Consider the following 18,928-nt stretch of genomic DNA (forward strand, 5'->3'; position numbering starts at 1 on the left):
TGGCTCAAACCGGACATTCCATGGCGAGGGGGGGCCCCTATGGTCACGCCCAGGGGGGGAAATCTACACTGGTCGCCCCTCCCCCCTCTTTTAATTAAAAAAAAAAAAAAAAAAAAAAAAAAAAAGTTACATAATTGACCAATTCGTCATGAGCCTCTTCAAGCTCAGATTTTTCCTGAAGCATTCTCTTTGTTTCAATAAGGGTGTCCATATTACGATATGGGTTTGTTCAAACAGGGGTTGTTGTTCGTCAGTGACGTTCGGTGGATGAATGGGGACGGTGGCATTCAGCAAAGGAGAACCCAATTAGAATAGTGTAAGATCTAGTGTTTTCATCTTAATCACTTTTGGTGTTTAACGCTAAGGTGTTTATCTCCTATTAGAGGGCACAAATGACCTGGTTATCCCAAGTTCTTATAGAAGTTATTTTCATTTATCATACGATACTTTGGCATCGCGAAATGCTTTACACACTTACATCTAATGGAAGTATTTGATCAATTAGAGATGTGCTGAAATGATAATATTCTTTACCGAGTTACAAGAGTGCTTGAAATCATAATATGCATTTGCTGTTCCTGGACATGAACATGAATATCATCCTCCTAGTTTTCAATTACCTCTTCAAATGATTTGAATGTCAAATCAATGATGTCCACTATTTTAAGGATTATCCTCTTAAGAAATCTGTAAGAATTAGACCTTCAAGGAGGTCTGTCTTTTTGGAGGGATGGACTATACATTGTGCGCTATTATTGTATGGCTTGAAAGAATGGAAATGGAAATGTAAAGAAGAAAAAAGGGCCTGTGAAGCTCCTGATGACTTGTGTAGTTGTGTAGAAAACTGCTCAAAGCAAAAATGGGTAAGAATTGTTATCAAGAGTGAAATGACGTTGGAGTGCCAGTTCTTGTGCCAGATACCACTTCCGTATCAGGTTCATCTCGTGGTGGAACTCTCAGCCATGATTTCATAAGATCATAACCAGTAAACCCAATGGCTACAGATGGTACAACCTGCAGTAGATGTACCAAAACTCCATTACCCAGAAAAAAAAAGAAAAAAAAAGAAAGAAAGATATGATAGAGAAAGCAAAATGACTAGGTTTCCCACCTTCAAGTAGTTGATGCTCAGCCCTGAGAATAACATCTTCCATCCTTGCTTTTGAGAGATCATAACAAGGGTTTCTATTGTTCCTTTTATCTCGGCACTATTAGACGCCAAGTGTCGTTGAACCTGTTATGATGCTTGTTCAAATTTACAGTTGATGTTCCACTTTAAAGTATTATTCAGAAGATCATTTAAGTAATTAACCTGCATTTGCCTCCTGACAACATCTAGAGGATATGTGAAGGTCTGACCCAATAAACCTGCAACAGATCCACATACAAGTTTCACAATAATACTGCTCTTGTGCTCCTGAGGGACATGACGTTTCATCTCCTCATAGCAGTAGAACTTCAAACCAGCATAGGGGAAAATTCCATAGAGTGATGGAGCTGACAATGTTTCACATGTTCAGTGTAAAAACCTCATGATGATATTAACCACAGAAACACAGAATGACCGCAGTAATTGATCCAAGGAGTTTAGAGATGCATACCCACACCACGATAGAGACCTCTAAACCCAGCCTCTTTACGAGTCTTCGAGAAACAATCAAGAATTCCTTTATAAACCTTTTCATTTTTAGGTACCGATTGAGCATTCAAATTTGATGAACCAACAACCTGCATTGCCAAATACAATTTATTTGACATTTTTCTCAAGTCAGAAGACAGAACAACTAATCCCTTTCAAAATTCATTGAAGTGCTGGGACTATTGAACAAAGCACACACGAGAGGATCTGCTGCAACGATGATCTCCCCCAGAAGACAGGCCAAAGGAGTTGGGCGCCTCTCCAATGACTCCAAGTCATTTATGAGAGGGGAGGATGGAGTTTACATTTATTTTATTTTTAGTTACTTACCTGATAAGCTAATTTAGTCCGAACTAAATCAAGAGGATAGGTAAAGAGCACAGCGGTTCCTCCAGCAAATGATCCAGCCACGAGATCAAGCACAGGGCCTCTCCCCATGTCAGGAAAAGCGAGTATTATCCATCTGCGGTATTGCTCATAAGTCATGTAATGCAGTGCTGCATAGGGAACAATTCGAGCAAGACTAGCCCCATTCCCTCTGAAAACAAATACCACAAAATAAATAATTGTTCACAAACAAAATGGTTCAGAAACAACCTCACAAAAATAAGAATGACTCAGGGATCCACCTGTAGAAACCCATAACCCCTTCTGTCCTTGCAATCTTTTTAACTGAACCAAACAGCCCTATGCTCCTGAATTCTGCTTGTCTGGTCTGAAAGGGATCATAAATAAGTTCTCTTTTAATTTTCAAGGATGATCTATTTATTATTGGACCAAATCCCATCTGTAGTGGCAGTATAAAGCTAGAAATGTACAGAGTTCATATTCCCCAAGGGAGAAATCAATGCTAGAATTGCTGATCCGCTATCCCAATCAGGGAAAAGGATAATCACCTAATGGTAGTCCCACCTAAGTAGGCATATAAGCGGAAAGCTGATGTTTGGTAACCTAACCCAAAAGGCAACTTTTTTTAACCCATTTATTTGAAAAAAACAACTTTCATAAGAGCCAACTTTTATGCTTCCTCTAAAATTGATTTCAGGGCCTAAAATCACTTTTTCAATTGATAGTTAACAAACAGATCCTGAGTGGGATCCTCAGAGGGGTGGATTGAACATGGCCCTATCCTTCAACATTTTTTGCATGAATTACAGCTCCTAAGACTCAACCTCATGCACACTCATGCTTGGCTGCCTGAAACTTTACCATTACACCAGACAATGGCCCCAACTATCTGAATTGAAGATATATCACATTTTCAACCAAAATCATCCAATACACTAGTAGATATTTTCTATAAATATCCAATTTAATGCTTTGAACCACTATGAGTGGGTGAGAAGTTACTGGGTTTTCATGCAATACATAATCTAAATCAGTAAATTGGAAATACTTTCATGAAGAACATTCTTAAAAGTATATTCTTAATTTCCAACCAAAAGTTTTACCAAAATGATTGGGAAGTATTTGTTTAGGTACAGTCACAAAATCCTAGAAGTTTATTCTTAGAACAAACCAACAGAATCAGGGACATGCTATAAGCAAGAAAATAAGAAGATAAAGCAAAAGTATTGAAATAAACCATGACATTTATACCTGAGTTGATATAGGAAAGGTTAGGGTTCTATTTAGTTAACTTGGGCATGTGGCCCGAACCTCTTGCAATCAAGCATGGTCTGGCACATTACAATTGGTAGGTGACTTTATGGTATAAGGTAGGGGTCCATGTTTCTAATTGAACATGAATAAAGGTTCTCAGGTCAAGTTAAGTCCCAAAGTAAACGATTGGCCATGTGAAAATATAACCACAAGAAATGAAAAATGAATACCTCCTCCATTTAAATTACTTCAAACAACTCAGTATTGTTACCATGTCTTTCACCAACTCCAAGCGTAACTTTCTTAGTCACAGGGACATATTCATTCCTACGAACAGCTTATGAATTACTGCATCCCAGGAAAACAAAAACATGATTTTCAGAAGAGAAATGCTACTCAGCATTTTCAAGTGCCCATCTCCCAGCATTCTTGTTTATGTGGCATATTCACATCCACATGGAAGAAGAAAATGAAAAATGAAAAACAAAAGAACAAAGAGAATGTTAGGAGATGGACACTCTGAAAATATTGAGTAGCATTTCTCTTTTCAAAAACCCATGCCCGACCTTCCTCCCCCTACCTCCCTTCTCCCGCCACAAAGGGAAAACAAATCTATGCAGGCTACATAAATCACTCCATAAGAGAGCTAAGACAGAGAATAATAAACTCATGAAGGCTGCATATATAGTTTTGAGCAAAAAAACATCTTCCAATCAAGTAACAGATAAGGAAGATGCTAGGTCCATCCATAGAAACCAAAATCCTAAATAGTAATATATGTACAACATCGAACTAAACTAAGAACAAATTCAGATATCAGGATTATATCAGTAAAAACATAAGCTATTGTGCATTTTTTCTTCAGGGGTGTGACAAAGATGTGATAAACTCAAATTTTTTATCAATTAAACTTCCCATTCTAAGTCCATTAAAAAGAAACTTGTTTAATGCCAAATTAAAAGCAATGGAATTCAAGTCTACTCATAAATGTTATATGATAAAGACCAACTGACATTTTTAGTCCCTTTATTTTATGGTTCCCTTATTCAAATGGAGCTCAATTGATAATTAATTAATACCGGAGCCTGGGCAGCACCCAAACTGCAATGCAAGACAAGAGGCAGCATTATTGTTTATGCTAAATGAAAATGAAATATTATATGGATGATTAGGTAGAAGCCAGAGTGAGGCTATCCCTAATAACAGGTCCATAATAGTCAGCTATAACATGAATTTTTTTTTAATATTTTTCATGGTTACATGAGAGGTCATTGACTCACTAATCCACCAGTAAGTATTAAATTATACTAAAAAAGATGAGAGGCATAATTGAACTCCACCTCCTACAGTCACTAGAAAGAAAAGATCTAACCTTAAAAGTTAAAAGTGGTGAGTTTTTATCTATCATCTGAAGATGGGTGAAGTAAGTAGAGATATGCCCCCAATAACTTCAAAACTAGTAAAGCACATTTCAATTATATGGTTCGAATTACAATCTCCTGGACTTGATTGAGCAGCTCATACATAGATAAATATTAGAAACCCTCTGTTTAATTACAAAGAAAGCACATAATCGCTTCATTGGGGGAGGGAACTTGAAGCAATTATTTGAAAAAGGGGATCAGAATAAATTACCACCTCAATCACACACCAATTAGTTATTCCAAGATATTTGCAACAAATGCCCCCACGCAAACGATCTTCAGAACTCATTCAATCTCAATTCAACTACAATCAAACGCAGTCATTTGTAGTCAAACCAAGAGGTCCTAAACCAGAATCATTTCTGACAAAAACCCATCAAAGATAAAAGAAATATAAAGAACGAAACAAGAAAAATAAGAAACCCAAAACCCCAAGTACAATAAAACCAAGAATGATAACGAAAACAATACCAAAGAGAAAGTCCAACCCAATTGTACCTGAAACAAAATCTTGATACGCTCGAGGGGAGCAACCACGCTCTTTGCCATCCCACCAGCAACTCCCCCAGCCACCAGCTCCTTGACATACACTGGCATGGCGTCTATAACCCCATCAAAGAACATACCCATCTGGGTCATCTCTCCTTTTTCCCTCTTCCCCCCCATTTCACCAACCCTTTATGGCAGAGAGAGGGAGAGAGAAGTTTCAGACGCTGTTTCTTGATATCTGGTCGGCTAAGGAACTGTACGGTAACAGGGAGGGGGAAAAGATTAGTTGAAAGTAGAAACGTCTCTCTGGGGTGTGAAAAGTTGTGGACTTTTATATGTTTTGGGATTCTGACAAATTAGAGAAGTTCATGCTTTCTTGGATTCCATTGGTGTAAAAGATGGTAATGCATTGGCTGCAGAGTTCCGCAGAAGTGGCTGAAGTGGCTGCGCTTCAACTTTGCCTACTATGCTATTGGCGGGCGAAGGTTGAAAGTCAGCGAAGGATCTTACAATCAGAACCGTCTCACAATTTATTTTTTCCACAAACACTATATTATATTAGAGTTTAACTTTGGTCACAGCATCCTTAAAACCCCTGTTTTACGGCCCCAATCCCTGAAAGCAAAAACTCAAAAATTGCCCCAAAATAACCTAAGCCCACATACACTAGAATTTGTTTGATAAAGAAAAAAAAAAAAGAAAAGCTAAAAGAATTTGAGAAGGACCCCTTCGTGAACCACAACAGACCCACGCCGTGGGTCTGTTGTGGGTTTCGCCAGACCCATGTCGGTCTGGTCACCCACGCCGTGAGTCACCTCTCTTTAGAGTTGATTTTTGATTTTTAAGGTGATAAAATTTTTAAAGCATTAACCTTTTACTTTTAGGTTTTAGATTTAAATCCAAAAACGAATTTTGAGGTATTAAAAACGAGTTTTGAGGCGAATTTTGTTAGGTCATAGCAGGTTTAAAAGCGGGTCACTGCCGGCGAGACCCACGGCGGCCGTGGGTGGTCAGACCCATGCCAGCCGTGGGTCTAGCTGTGGTTCTGCTGGGTCTGGCGGCCAAGGGTCTTTTTGATATTTTTTCACTTTGATTTGCTGTTTTTGTTCTTATTTTGGTTTTTTGCAATTTTCTTAAAATAATGATGTGGCACATGTTAATTGGGTGCTGTAATAGTGGTAGTTTGCAAATGGTCCGAATCATAGGGGCTCTCATTATATTATATTTTGAATATATTGTCATATTATTTAAAAAATTTAAATAATATATATATTGTTAACTATATCAAAACAAAATTGTGACACATATTCTAACACTTAAATGATGCTCAACTCTATATGAGTTTCAAAAAGAATGGTATAGGGTAAATAGGAACCATGAGAGAATATAAATTTACATAGGATAAAATGGTGAAAATAAATATATGTGATCGGTCTTGTTAGTTAATGTTGATTCTGTCTTTTAAAAAAAAAAAAAATCAACAAAAAGGTCATATATTTTATTAGAATATGGGTTTTCTATATTGGGTTTATGTTTTCCTTATTCTATTATTCTTTGTATATGCCTGACTGTAGTCAAATTGATTACTTATTTTATTTGTATTGTGTTTGCCTATCAACTTTATAAATTTGTATTCTAACCCCGTACCACCAACAACTTGTTATAAGTTTATATTTTATGAAAATAACCATCACGTGGACTATCGCATGGCAGTTTACATTCTCATGACTGACGTCTGACATAATAAATACTACGTGAATTGCCATGTAATCGTTCACATTTTAATGGATGACATGATAAATATTAAATGAAAATTTTGTAAACCTGATAAGTGTTATATGAACGGTCACATAACAATCCATACTTTAGAGGTTAACTCGATAAGTGCTACTGGATGATGACTACTAGAAATTTAGATTCTCTACTATCGGTAGCCCAATTGCAAAAGATTTTTTGGGCAGGGGACCATGAGGATGCTTGAATCGCTTGATTACAGAGGCAGGATGAATTGTCGAGATCCCCAATTGTAGAGAATCAAATTCGAATATAAGTGGAGATCAAAATCGGAAAAGGTCCGAATCAAATTGCACTAGCTGTCGTATGTCGACAAGGAAAGTTTGTTCCACGGCTCGCCTTTGCTAGTGAGTTGTCCCTAACGTCATTATGTCGGTTCCTAGTTGGCCAGTTAATAAGGAAAACGATGTTTATATAATATGGTATTTAATCTAAAAGGAATTTTTTAGGAAAAAGTTTTTTCTAACTCACTTAAAATCTTCTTTGCATAAATGATTTCATGGCTTGACTTCACTGAGGTGCTTTGATGATTTTGGCCACTGAAACCAACTGATCAGTTGACCTTTTAGTCACTAAAACCATCCCAATTGTCTTGAAGATCTATAATCTGATTACCTTTTATAAAACCTTCACTAAAACCATCCCAATTGTTTTGAAGATCTATAATCCTATTGCCTTTTTGGAAAACCTTCACAAGTTTTGCATTGTGAAAGAAAGTTAGTTTTCTTGTATATTGTCACAAGTACACCGTCTGACAAAATTATCTGATCCAAAGCTGATCGGTATCTCATGCAATAGGCAGCCTATCATATGATGTGAGGCTATCTCAGCTCGAACTGTCCAAACACTTGTTTGAGTAAGCGAAGCCCAAACAACCTCTCAGATAAGACTGCCCTATTACAATCTCATTACATGGTATAAAATCATATCACAAACTTTCACATTTACCATATATCCAGACGCCTATTTAAGTAGGCAAGGCCCAAACAACCTTTCACAAAAAACCGCCCCATTGCAACCTTACTACACAAGATATAAAATCATATCACAAACTCCTATATTTACCATATATCCAAACACTTGTTTGAATAGGTGAAACCCAAACAACCTCTCACAAAAGACCGCTCTATTGTAACTTTATTACACAAGATATAAAATCATATTACAAACTCCCACATTTACCACATATCCAGACATCTGTTTGAGTAGGTGAGGCCCAAACAACCTCTCACAAAAGACCACCCTTTTGTAACCTTATTACAATAGGATATAAAATCTTATCACAAACTCCCACATTTACCATATATACTGACCAGCAAATTCCGAAAAATCCAATCTAGTTTTATCCCATTCTTGATCACCTGCCATGATTTGCCTTCCCCTCATTCAAAGACCCTTTTCAGCACAGCTACATAGCACTCCAGCATACAGCCTTAGCCTCTCATTGCTATCTGAATTAGCTATCAGAGGCACTAGGTCGAGCAAATTATGATTTGGTAACTCTCTGAGTGAGTTCTTTTAAGGGTGTAAGTTCCAACACTCAAAAGAACAAAAATGATTCCTTTGCTGCATAGCAAACACTTGGTTATTGCAGGCATCTTCGAATTGAAGACACATCTCTCCAAAGAAAAAGAAAAGGGGGAAAATGCTTAATGAAACTACAGTATAAGAAGTTATAGTTCTTCAAATATTTTCTCTTTTGTCATTTAATTATCAAATCATGAAAGTACACAGGGAAAACGATCTCATCCTAAATGGCCTTTTTCTGCCATTGATACAATTCGAAAGACCAATTGCAAGTGAGGAACAGGAAGTGTTTGAGGGAGTGCCTCCTGGTGAGGATTCGCACTGTCTCAAACATGCAATCGGTTAACTGATTGGCCTTATCACTGCTGATGTTATCTTAGATGATGATTGTATCAATAAGGTGTTTTAGGATTCTTTCCAGCTCCTCTCCAGTACTCCATTCATGGACTTGTGCCTTGATTAGCATTGGGTTGCCACATATACGGTTCGACAAAGGATAATTCTTCCTTGGCATCACATAATCGCTTTCCCCAAGCTTCAGAGTTGGGCAATAATCGCCATTACCATCTCCAAGGTAAATGAATCTTTTCTTGCCACTTTTAGAAACAGAAGCTTGGATTTGGTCAATCACCAGACCCTATCACGGAAGCCACAATCAGAACCAGTTTTAAATGGAATAAAAGTACTACTATCAGAAGATAAAAGTAAACTCCTTGGGTGCAAACAATTCCTTGGGGCCAGCCTGCCGGCAAAGCTGAAGTATTAACCGATCTATGTGGAGGGGGCGTTTTACACAAGTCCTAAGTTTACCTAACAAAGGTAGATACACAAAGTGGCCCTCCCTTGGAAGGGTTCCTTGTTATCAAAAAAAAAAAAGTAAACCCTTTTTTACAATCCCCCAACACCAAAGGAAAAGGAAATAAGAGTCTATAAATTGTAAACTACTTAAGTTACAAGATGCCAGAGATGAAATAGATAATATCAACACACATTATTCTATATACTCTGCAATGCCGAGACACTTCTTTTAGGAGTGAGGGAGGGAAAGGTGGGCTTGATACAAATATATGGTAATCAGCCAGAAGCAAATAGATTACATTCATCCAAAAAACATGAAGTTGTGCTTTCAAATGCCACTGAAAACAAAATTGAATGGCCACCAGTTCCGTTAGCCTCCTATTCCCCATTATCTTTCATAAGTAATAATTTCAATAAATAAATATAGGAATCATACTCGTGGCCTCACCCTTCACCCCTTATTTAAAAGAAAAGAAGATGCCATTTGGTCTACAATTAATCAATTGAAAGAATGAACTACAGCTAAAAAGAATTAAAAAAAGAAAGTAACATCCTAAGCCTTTTTTTTTTGCGATTGTGGCTATCTTAACTAACAGTGAAAAAAAAAGAAAAAAAAAAAAAAAAAGAAGGGTGCACTCCAGAGAGGAGAAGGTGGGTTTGATTCAAATAAAGAATCCCTCTAAGTGGAATTAACCATGGTCAAAGTATTTGTTAACTGGCGCAGCTATATGGAAAACATTAGAAGCTATTGGAGCCCTTTCTCAGTTTCTCCGATTAAAAGTAGAACAGAAAGAAAGTTCTTCTCTTGTCTATGTTATCAAACAAGCTTCAATTACTACAACCAACCAATCAAACAGTAAAGGGACTTGCAAACATTATAATAGAACGTAATGGCAGCTATACCTTCAATACAACACCCAAACTAATTACTCATATAATAATATGGACGAAAGAAAATTTCTAGTGATTTTGGGAAAATGAACATTTGAGAATTATCAGGTAAGATCTTGATATAACATATTGAGATACCATCTTAATCTAAAAGCTTAAGCCTACGGATTTGAGCTTAAGCCTCAGCATTGGGACTGGACAGAATCATTCATGAAAGTGATTTGCTCTCAGACATCTACACCATCCAAAACCCGCACCTTTTCCCTGTAACACTCCGGTCCCATATTGAGAAGATAAGAAGAAACCCACATAAAGTGGGTGGTTTATAAAGATAGTCATACGTACTAAGTCATACATTGCCTAGTTACTAGGTGAAATTGGGTTTTATAATGAATTTTAAAAAAACTTCAAATTGACTAGTCCTTTTGGTGTAATAGCGTAAATATAGCTAGCGTTTTTCCCTAGGTCGTTACAAAGACTATCTTTATAAACGCGGGGGTACAAACTCCCCCTCTTAAATTCCTGATGTCCTCGTCAGGGCCATGTCATGCAGTGCTCCAGTACCACATGATCTGGCGTTACTATGTGGCTCTAATACCACTTGAAACGACCTAGGAAAAAGCGCTCACCAGGGGCTATCCTCTTGGCCTGCCTCAAAATTTCACAGAAGTGCCAACTTCATTGCACACAATTTGCATCTCCTTCCTCCTTAGACCTTAGACCACCCTGATTCCCCCCGTTACTGTTCTTTTCCTTTCTTGTCCTAGTATTTAACTTAGAAAATTTTTTTTTTAATAAATGTCCTTTATACTATCGTTTTTTGGGCAGACATTGTTGTAGTACCTTGCACATATGTGGAGGGCACAATTTGCAACCGTGAGGAGACGAACTTGAATCATGAAAGGGCAAGATTCTGAGCCGTCCCTCCTCTTCATCCACGAAACTTGGGTTTGTGTAAATCACAGAAAAGCACCCCAACACGCCATGATGCTCCAAGATTGTCTCAATGTAAAACCGGTTCGCATCGCTAATTACCCTCAAGTCACATCTGAAACAAAACAAACCATTACCACACAGACACAGTAGCCACCATAACAACCTTTTGCCATCAACCATTCAACCATTAACGAGTACAACTCCCACTAACAACAATGAGCTGGTAAAAAGGGGAAGAAAAAAAATTACCCAAGAGCATGAGCTGCTCGAATTGCCGCGACAATACACGGGTCCAAAGGAGTCCGTTTCAGGCACTCCGTAATGTCCTCGGCAGTTTTGCCTTGTGAGTGTAGCTCCTTCATCATCCGATCCTAAAATAGTTAACCAAAATCAATGAACAAATAAATTTAACGAAGATTTTAATAAAAACCCAAGTGGGAGTTCATGTGAAAGATATCGAAAAGAGTGAAAGAAAGTATAGAAACCATGAGAGAGTTCCAAGGCAAGGTAGGTCGGAGCTTGTTGAAGAGGCGGGTGAGACCCATCTCTGTTATTACCCAATTGTCGCTATCACCGTCGATGATCGTGCGATCAAAGTCAAACGCCACCACCGCTGTTGTTCCCGCCATTCTGGCCACCGGAGCTCGGTTTTTCTGGCGAGCAAAAGATAAAAAGCTTATGCCTTTGCCAGAGATGGCCGTTATTGGATAAATGCGTGCCATAATATAGTGATTTATACAAGCCGTCAGATTTCTATGATGGGAAGTGTCCCAAAAACTAGACCCCGCCGTTAAAAATAAAAATAAAAAGAATTTTCGGCGTGGAAATGATTTAAAAATTCATTCAATTCAATTTTATTCTTCTCATTTCCTTTCTTCCCTTTCCATTTTCCTTCCACCACTTTTCCTTTCCATCTCTATATGATGTAGTTTTTGAGGTAATAGATTGTCGAGATTTCTTGAAGTATATCAAAGAAGAGTTTAGACTTTTAAATATTGTGTGGATTTTATGAAGTCTCAATGGTATTCGATTGAGAGTTGAGAATTTTCCTTCAATATGGTTTGAAGGGTGAATGGTTTGAAACCAAAGGCTTTTTTTATTACAAATGCGTGGAATATGATCTGGCCATCTTTATGAAATGAGCTGTGATTTTGAATCAAACAAATGAGTCCTGAGATTCCCAATTAGGAATCATTTTAAACGGGTCGGCTGGTATAATATTATGAGAAATATTAAACATATATCTTTACAGAATGCAAGTGACCCATATCAGCCGCTGCCCTCTTTTACAGCCAAGCCATGATTATTAGTAATGAAAAATGGAGTTGAGAGAGAGAGAGAGAGAGAATACTTATAGAGTTATGAAAATATGGGAAGCACAAGTTGAATAATGGGGAAGCTCCTCTCTGTTATTGATTGCTCGTCATCATAAATAAATCTCAAGTCCATTATAGCATTTACAGGCACAACTCAGTGATTCCTTTGACTACAATGAATGAATTCAAGTGATCCCTATACGTATTCTGTAACATTCTTCCCTTCTCTATCTACAACCCTTCCAACCAATCTACTGTTTTTTAATTGATTCACAAGCCAAAAAGAACAAAAAAATTGAACATCTTCCGAATCATGAGTCAAATTAATTCCAATTCTACCTCCCTTCCACCTTAAACATCGAGCGAAACACGGGTCTTTATCGGTTTTAGCTTCAAACCCATGCTTTCTGGAGAGAGAAGTTCAGGGGAGATGCAAGATGGGCTGAGTGGACTCCTCGGGCTGTCGCTGAAGTGGCACGGCCTATACAACCCATACCCCATGAGGAAGAACTCCATGGGTATCAACATTGCATGTGGCTGCTCCTCTGTCACCATTGATCCACAAGCCTGGACCTGCACTAACAACACATCCTTTACCATACACATTCATGCACATTTATTCAATTTTCCTAGACTGAATCAGAAGAATAACATGTGATGTAAGCATCAGATTAGGACATTGTGAACTTGGAACTCTGGATTTATCATCAACCATAACAAATGCAGATTACAACATTTACTCTTGAAGGCATTGAACCCTTGCTAAGAACCTAAGCGGTCCACATATAAATACCCTTCTAAGTGGTTCCTTGATAGTGTGCATTTGTAGTTATTATACAGATATTCCTAGATATACTTTGCAACACATACCTCAACTAAGGCACTAAATCTCCGGTCAAGTTTTGAAATCATGTCGAGAGCCTCGGAATGGAAAGGAGAGCTATCCCCAACAAAAATTAGCGTACGGCATTTTAGTCTCTTCAACCCTTCAGTAATGTCTGATCTCCTGCAAGTTGGCAAAACAAAATTTCAGCACAGAAACATATACATTTAGTATATCTTTGAAGATTTTATACATGCCCACAAAGAAGTACAACTGGGGAAGCAGCAATGGCACAGTTTTTACCTATTGATTGCTTGAAGAAACCGGAAAACATTTATGCTCTGCCTCTCATCGAGCAACTGAGGAAACATAAATGTCATGGGAATCAAACAAGTGTCACCTTGAAAATCCACTATTTTAAGAACGAAAGTGGACGGGAGAAAGTACAGTTTTGGGTAAAGGAATTTAAAAATTTCCTTTAAAAATTAGCTTAAACACTTACTCTTCTGCATGCTTGAACTATATCTGATTCTGGAACTCCCGCATTACCACGAACTTCCTGTCAAAATTTATAGCAACCCCATCACCCAGTGACCCTAATAAAACCATGTAGGATGAGCAAGACAAATGCACTTCACCACAGTTGAAGCACTAGAATACCTTGCTGAAGTACCGCTGAAGCAAACACTCTTTCAGCAAACCACACATGCCATAAAAGTAAAGCAAATTTGACATCACCTACAGACAATATGCAACTTTAGTTATAACATTGAAATATATGCATGTTTACTTGTAAGAGTAACAGTACGGCATCATAAAGGAACCTTATTATATATCCATTCAGTCCAAGACGGTGCTTTGCATAAAGGGGACACAAGTATCAAACCAAGAACACGTTCCCTATATTTCATCTGCAACATGAAACCTTGATCAGTGGACCAATAATTGAGGAAGTTTGAAAACATACAGGTCACAATATTCCAGAAAGGGTACATACTGCAAATAGTGTAAGTATGTAGGCACCCGCTGTTACCCCCATGCACATCACAGCACCGAGCCTGAAGAAGTATAAAATAATGTAATAAGAAAGCAAATTAACAACACAGGATCTCATCTGAGAAAACTCCAGTGAAGACATCCCATGCATAAAATTCCCTTCTACACCGTCTCGTCAACAAGTACGACAAAAACTTCACCTTGCATACTATTACAGCTTAAAATTTAGAGCTTCAAATATCAAAAATTAACAATAAATCACCAAGAAGATTTTTTTAAATAATAATTACCCGAAAAAGTTGAGAACCTCAATGATCTGATCTGCTAAATCATCAACAGAAGGTACAGAATCTTCAGGACAAATTGCAGCAGCTCCTAACTGCAAGAACTCTTATGAAAGTTCCAGAAGAGAAATTATGTGAATAATAACATTCAGTCATAATGCATGCAATACATTTTCCAGATAGTTAAATCAGCTAACTTATAAAGATGCAGTCAAGTCAACCAATTACAGACCTGGTGCCCAGGAGGACTGATATGGTAAATGCAGAAGTTGTGGAGCAACAAAGAAGCTGCTTCAGGACAGAAAAATAATCCTTGAAAACAAGACACATCTGCTCAAAAGTATTGAGAACTAGATCAATAGCTGTGATAGTGTTCCATATATAAGATAAAAAGATTCACACACACTAATTTATGGGTGAATTAATACTGTCAATTAAAGGGTCATGAACCAGATACTTTACAAGAGCAACCAAAGGAAAAAAAAAAAAAAAAGATTCACACATCTGCTCTTGCAGGTTTTTTTTTTTTTTTTTAATTTAGATTAGCAATTTTAAGCCTAGTTCCCAATCCCAGGACACCCACCCCATGTGACTCCATTGCAGATTGCACTTACGATTTAAAGCTAAATCAGGATAAGTAAGTAGTGCGGGCTTGTCTTGGTCTCCATAGACTATAACAGACACAGAACCACGGCCAGTTCGTACAAGATGTTCCTGCAGTTGACAAATTAAAATAAAAGTGTTATGAACAGAGAAATAAACACAGAAATATATATATATACACGCATCAACATGTAGAGCAAAAATTCCAATAAATCATCAAAGCGGTGCACTTTAAAACTGTTTCATCACCATAATATCTTCGATTGTGCAGGTATTTTGTGAAAAGAGTCAGTCAACCTTCAGTTCAGTAAGCGAAAACTGGCAGCTTTATCCAGAGAATTTAATTCCCTGAATGAGCTTCCCCATGTGCATTTACCCCTTTTCAGGCGACCCAAAAATTATTTGCCACATCATTTGACATAACTTCAAAAGATAGATGAAACAAACAAGTAATCCCAGATTTCAATCATTGTATTCTTTTTTCTTTTTAATAGAAAAGGGATGACAGTTAAAAAGGAAGGCACGGAATCTCACATATTTAAAGAAGACATTGACTAGACTGATCGAATGACCAATAAAAAATAGGAAAAGAAAGTGAAACAGCTAGACGCCTCCATATAATAAAAAGAAATAATACAAGGAAAGATGTAGCTTAGGTTTCTTCAGTGAACTGTAATACAATTTGATCCAAGGAATGAATTCACCAAAGGATCCAATTGCTTTCAGGCTAAAAAGCAACATACAAGAAGTAAGGAATCTCAACCCCCCATAAGAAAAATCTAGAAAGAACAAGAAGCAGAGATAAAAATCCTCATAATTCAATTCAGATTGAACGCCTAATAAATAAATAAATAAATAAAGGTTTCTATATCATTGTTTCGAAAATTGCTTATAAAAAAATCATTATTTGCAAAAGGACCAAAACTATCTAATTGAAGCCAAACATCAAATACTTTTACATAAAAAGGCACAAAAGTGAACAAAATGAAAGGATACCATTTACGATCAAAATAGATTCTGACAAAGAAAACTGCGTCAACAGCTCCACCAGAAGAATGGGATTTGAGAAATTGCAGAACTAGCAAATAAATATGAGCACACAAAACCCGAAAAAAGACAACTGGGTACATAAATGGAAATAATGACTCTTTCCCGTAATGGTAAAAATAAAAAAACAAATCTCAAAAATAAAAAATGCCCAGATTTGGAAATCATCATTTCCGAACCTTCAATACCACAAAAATCAAGTCTTTCAATAAGTTGGAAAAAAAAACCCATCATTTTGTTGCGAAGAAAAAGAAGAAAACCCAATGATTCTGACTCTTTCATTTTCCAAACAACAAAACAAGCCCATTTCTTTTCCAATCTTTATCAGCAAACAAACAGGACACCATCCACCACCAATCCACTCAAATGCAGTACAAGAAGGTATCGGAACAATGCAAAAAACTGCTTGAAATTGATTCATAATTAGCGAACAAACAAAAAGCCGTAAAAACGAATACTTTCTTGCAGAAAAACACGAACCTTCCCACCGAGATAGATCTTCTCCATATCAACGGAAACGGAGTCGTTTGATTCTGCCATGGCCGTAGTTCTATGCGTCTCAAAGCCCCACAGAGCCTCTCTCTCTCTCTCCCAAACTCTCTCTCTCTCTCTCTCTCTCTTTCTCTCTCACAGAAATTAGCCTTTGGCTTCGATGGCTTATATACAAAGCGATTCTCTCTCTTAATTTATTTCTCTCTCACTAGAAAAAAATAGCCTACGGTTAACCACCACCGACGCTCTAACACCTTCCATACTAACTGAATTTACCCTGTGACCATGGTCAATTTTTTTTTAACCGCGTTAGCTTCGTTGTTACTTGTTATTGACCTCCAACCAGACTACACGGCGTCGTTTGCCTTCACCATTTCTCTACAACGACGTCGGTTTGCCTTTTGGTTTCCATAAAGAAAAATTTTCCTAAATTTTTGTAATAAAATTTATTAAATTAATATTCCCCCTTAATATCAGGATCCTCTCATTTTTAGATTTTATAAATCTAATGGTAAAGATTTTGTAATAATTAGAATAGTTAATAGCCGTAGATCCAAATCGTAACTCTGTCCAAAAAACAGGGGATCCCTGTCCGTGGCAGGATAGATAGCAAGGCCCCATCATTTTGGTTTGACTGCGAGAGTGTGTGGTGGTGCCCTTGTGATGCTGACACCTGTATTGGATGCTCTTTTGGAGGGCCCCATCTGGGGTCCACGTGGTTTATTTGGGGATTTGACGTGTGTCACAAAGGGGGGACTTATAAGGCACAACAAATTTAATAGTGGGTCGCCGGTTGCTTGCCTTTGATTTGACTCAATCATTACTCTTACCATCCTAATCCTGTTGATTTGTAATTTTCATCTTGTTTTTGGCAATGTGTGGCCTTGCTTCCTCCTTCACCAACCACCATTGTTGTAGCATCTTTGTACAAAAAATGGAAGAATTCATTTTCTCTTGTCATCAAAGAGATTCCCAAAACCAAATATATTTAATAGCTTTCATTTTGATACCCAAATTTTACTAATTCTTTGTTTAGCCAGCAAGTTAATGTCATGTTCTTTATAAAATTTTGTTTGTGTTAAATTTGGAAAATGCTACGTGCTTTTCTGGTATTTTTTTGATGTCTTTACATATGTGATATGACTTTTAAATCACCGTTAAATTTGAAATTATTATTATTAACTTTTAATCTATTGGTGATTTTAAAAACCACATCACAGTTAGGAAGATACTAAAAAAATACTAAGCATTTTCCATTAAATTTAGAAGTGGATGCTCATGATCAAATTAGGTGTTTAATCATTGATGCAATCAGCACCGTTTTCACCTAATGATGATTTGTATCAACTTGGAAACATTACATTTGCACCTTAAAGCGCCAATCCCAATTGGCTAGAATTTCTTTTTTTGGATTTCAGGTGAATATTTTATAATGTAGCCTATCTGTTCGAGCAAATGCTTGAATTCCTCGAACAAATAGGTTTTGGATTTGTGATTTTGAAATGTACGTTTAAAATTAGTGTTTTTTAAAGCATTTAAATTTAAATTGTATGTTTTAAAAATACACCTCATTGTTTACTATTTAAAAATACTTCTTTTTTTTTTTTTTACTTTTTTAAATCATAATTTTTTTTTAAAATGCATTCATAAAACAATACCATTTTTTGATATTTGGTTGAAACCAACCAAGTGATTTGACTGATACTTTTTAACTGGCTTGGCTTGCTGGTTACATTGCCAATTTGCCAGCTATGAATTTCTTTATATTCTGTTCTCAATCCAGCCAACCATCAATCTACTTCTACTTGTACAGGCTATTTTCTCCCCTGAAATCTATAATTAAAGCTTGAAATGTTCCTACTCTTTTTTTTTTTCTTTTTCTTTTTTGTATTTTCGATTTTTTCTCATTCAGAAAATATAGATGGGTTGGTTTGATAAAATTTTAAGAATTGTTTTCAGTTTTTAGTTTTAGAAAAAGAATAAAAAATAAAAAGATTGATTTTGAGTAGTGTTTTAGAAAAACAGATAAATGAGAAGTGTTATACAAAAATAAAAAATTTCTTTTTTGAAAATATACCCAAACAGATAATTAACCAGAGAAAAGTATTCAAGAAAGAAAATTTATCCTCTACAAACAACTGTATTTAACTTTTTTTTTACCTCCAAACAATGCTTGCCAAGCACTTGTTAAGATCCTTCTAGAGTCACTTGGAAAGCTTCCGTGTTAAGAATTGGATCAGCCGTCTTGAGGAATCACACTATCGGAT

The 18,928-nt window shown here is 36.8% G+C and overlaps 3 protein-coding genes across 4 annotated transcripts; all 3 read right to left on the minus strand.

The window, feature by feature from the left end:
• Positions 1-585: 585 nt before the first annotated feature.
• On the minus strand, positions 586-5,676 carry LOC132165718 (Mitochondrial substrate carrier family protein). Of its 2 annotated transcripts, XM_059576389.2 has the most exons (8): positions 5,164-5,248; positions 4,877-4,969; positions 2,269-2,354; positions 1,970-2,177; positions 1,602-1,728; positions 1,313-1,497; positions 1,112-1,234; positions 586-1,014 (listed from the first exon to the last, which is right to left on the minus strand). In XM_059576389.2, exons 2-8 carry the CDS (start codon positions 4,952-4,954, stop codon positions 877-879), a joined length of 945 nt encoding a protein of 314 aa, XP_059432372.1. In that variant the 5' UTR covers positions 4,955-4,969; positions 5,164-5,248; the 3' UTR covers positions 586-876. The 2 variants fall into 2 exon arrangements, with proteins under 2 accessions (XP_059432372.1, XP_059432371.2); XM_059576388.2 differs by lacking the exon at positions 4,877-4,969 and having other exon boundaries at positions 5,164-5,676.
• Positions 5,677-8,503: 2,827 nt separating this feature from the next.
• On the minus strand, positions 8,504-11,810 carry LOC132165916 (Pyridoxal phosphate phosphatase-related protein). Its single transcript, XM_059576630.2, has 4 exons — positions 11,586-11,810; positions 11,350-11,471; positions 11,008-11,212; positions 8,504-9,112 (listed from the first exon to the last, which is right to left on the minus strand). Exons 1-4 carry the CDS (start codon positions 11,727-11,729, stop codon positions 8,852-8,854), a joined length of 732 nt encoding a protein of 243 aa, XP_059432613.2. The 5' UTR covers positions 11,730-11,810; the 3' UTR covers positions 8,504-8,851.
• Positions 11,811-12,483: 673 nt separating this feature from the next.
• On the minus strand, positions 12,484-16,811 carry LOC132165527 (protein NDL1). Its single transcript, XM_059576136.2, has 11 exons — positions 16,650-16,811; positions 15,134-15,233; positions 14,752-14,849; positions 14,526-14,614; positions 14,237-14,297; positions 14,064-14,150; positions 13,900-13,977; positions 13,742-13,798; positions 13,543-13,598; positions 13,287-13,422; positions 12,484-12,989 (listed from the first exon to the last, which is right to left on the minus strand). Exons 1-11 carry the CDS (start codon positions 16,707-16,709, stop codon positions 12,768-12,770), a joined length of 1,044 nt encoding a protein of 347 aa, XP_059432119.1. The 5' UTR covers positions 16,710-16,811; the 3' UTR covers positions 12,484-12,767.
• Between the last annotated feature and the right edge of the window lie 2,117 nt (positions 16,812-18,928).

This window comes from Corylus avellana, chromosome 11, assembly GCF_965113065.1.
Source record: "Corylus avellana chromosome 11, dhCorAvel1.hap1.2, whole genome shotgun sequence".
NCBI classification, from domain to species: Eukaryota; Viridiplantae; Streptophyta; class Magnoliopsida; order Fagales; family Betulaceae; genus Corylus; species Corylus avellana.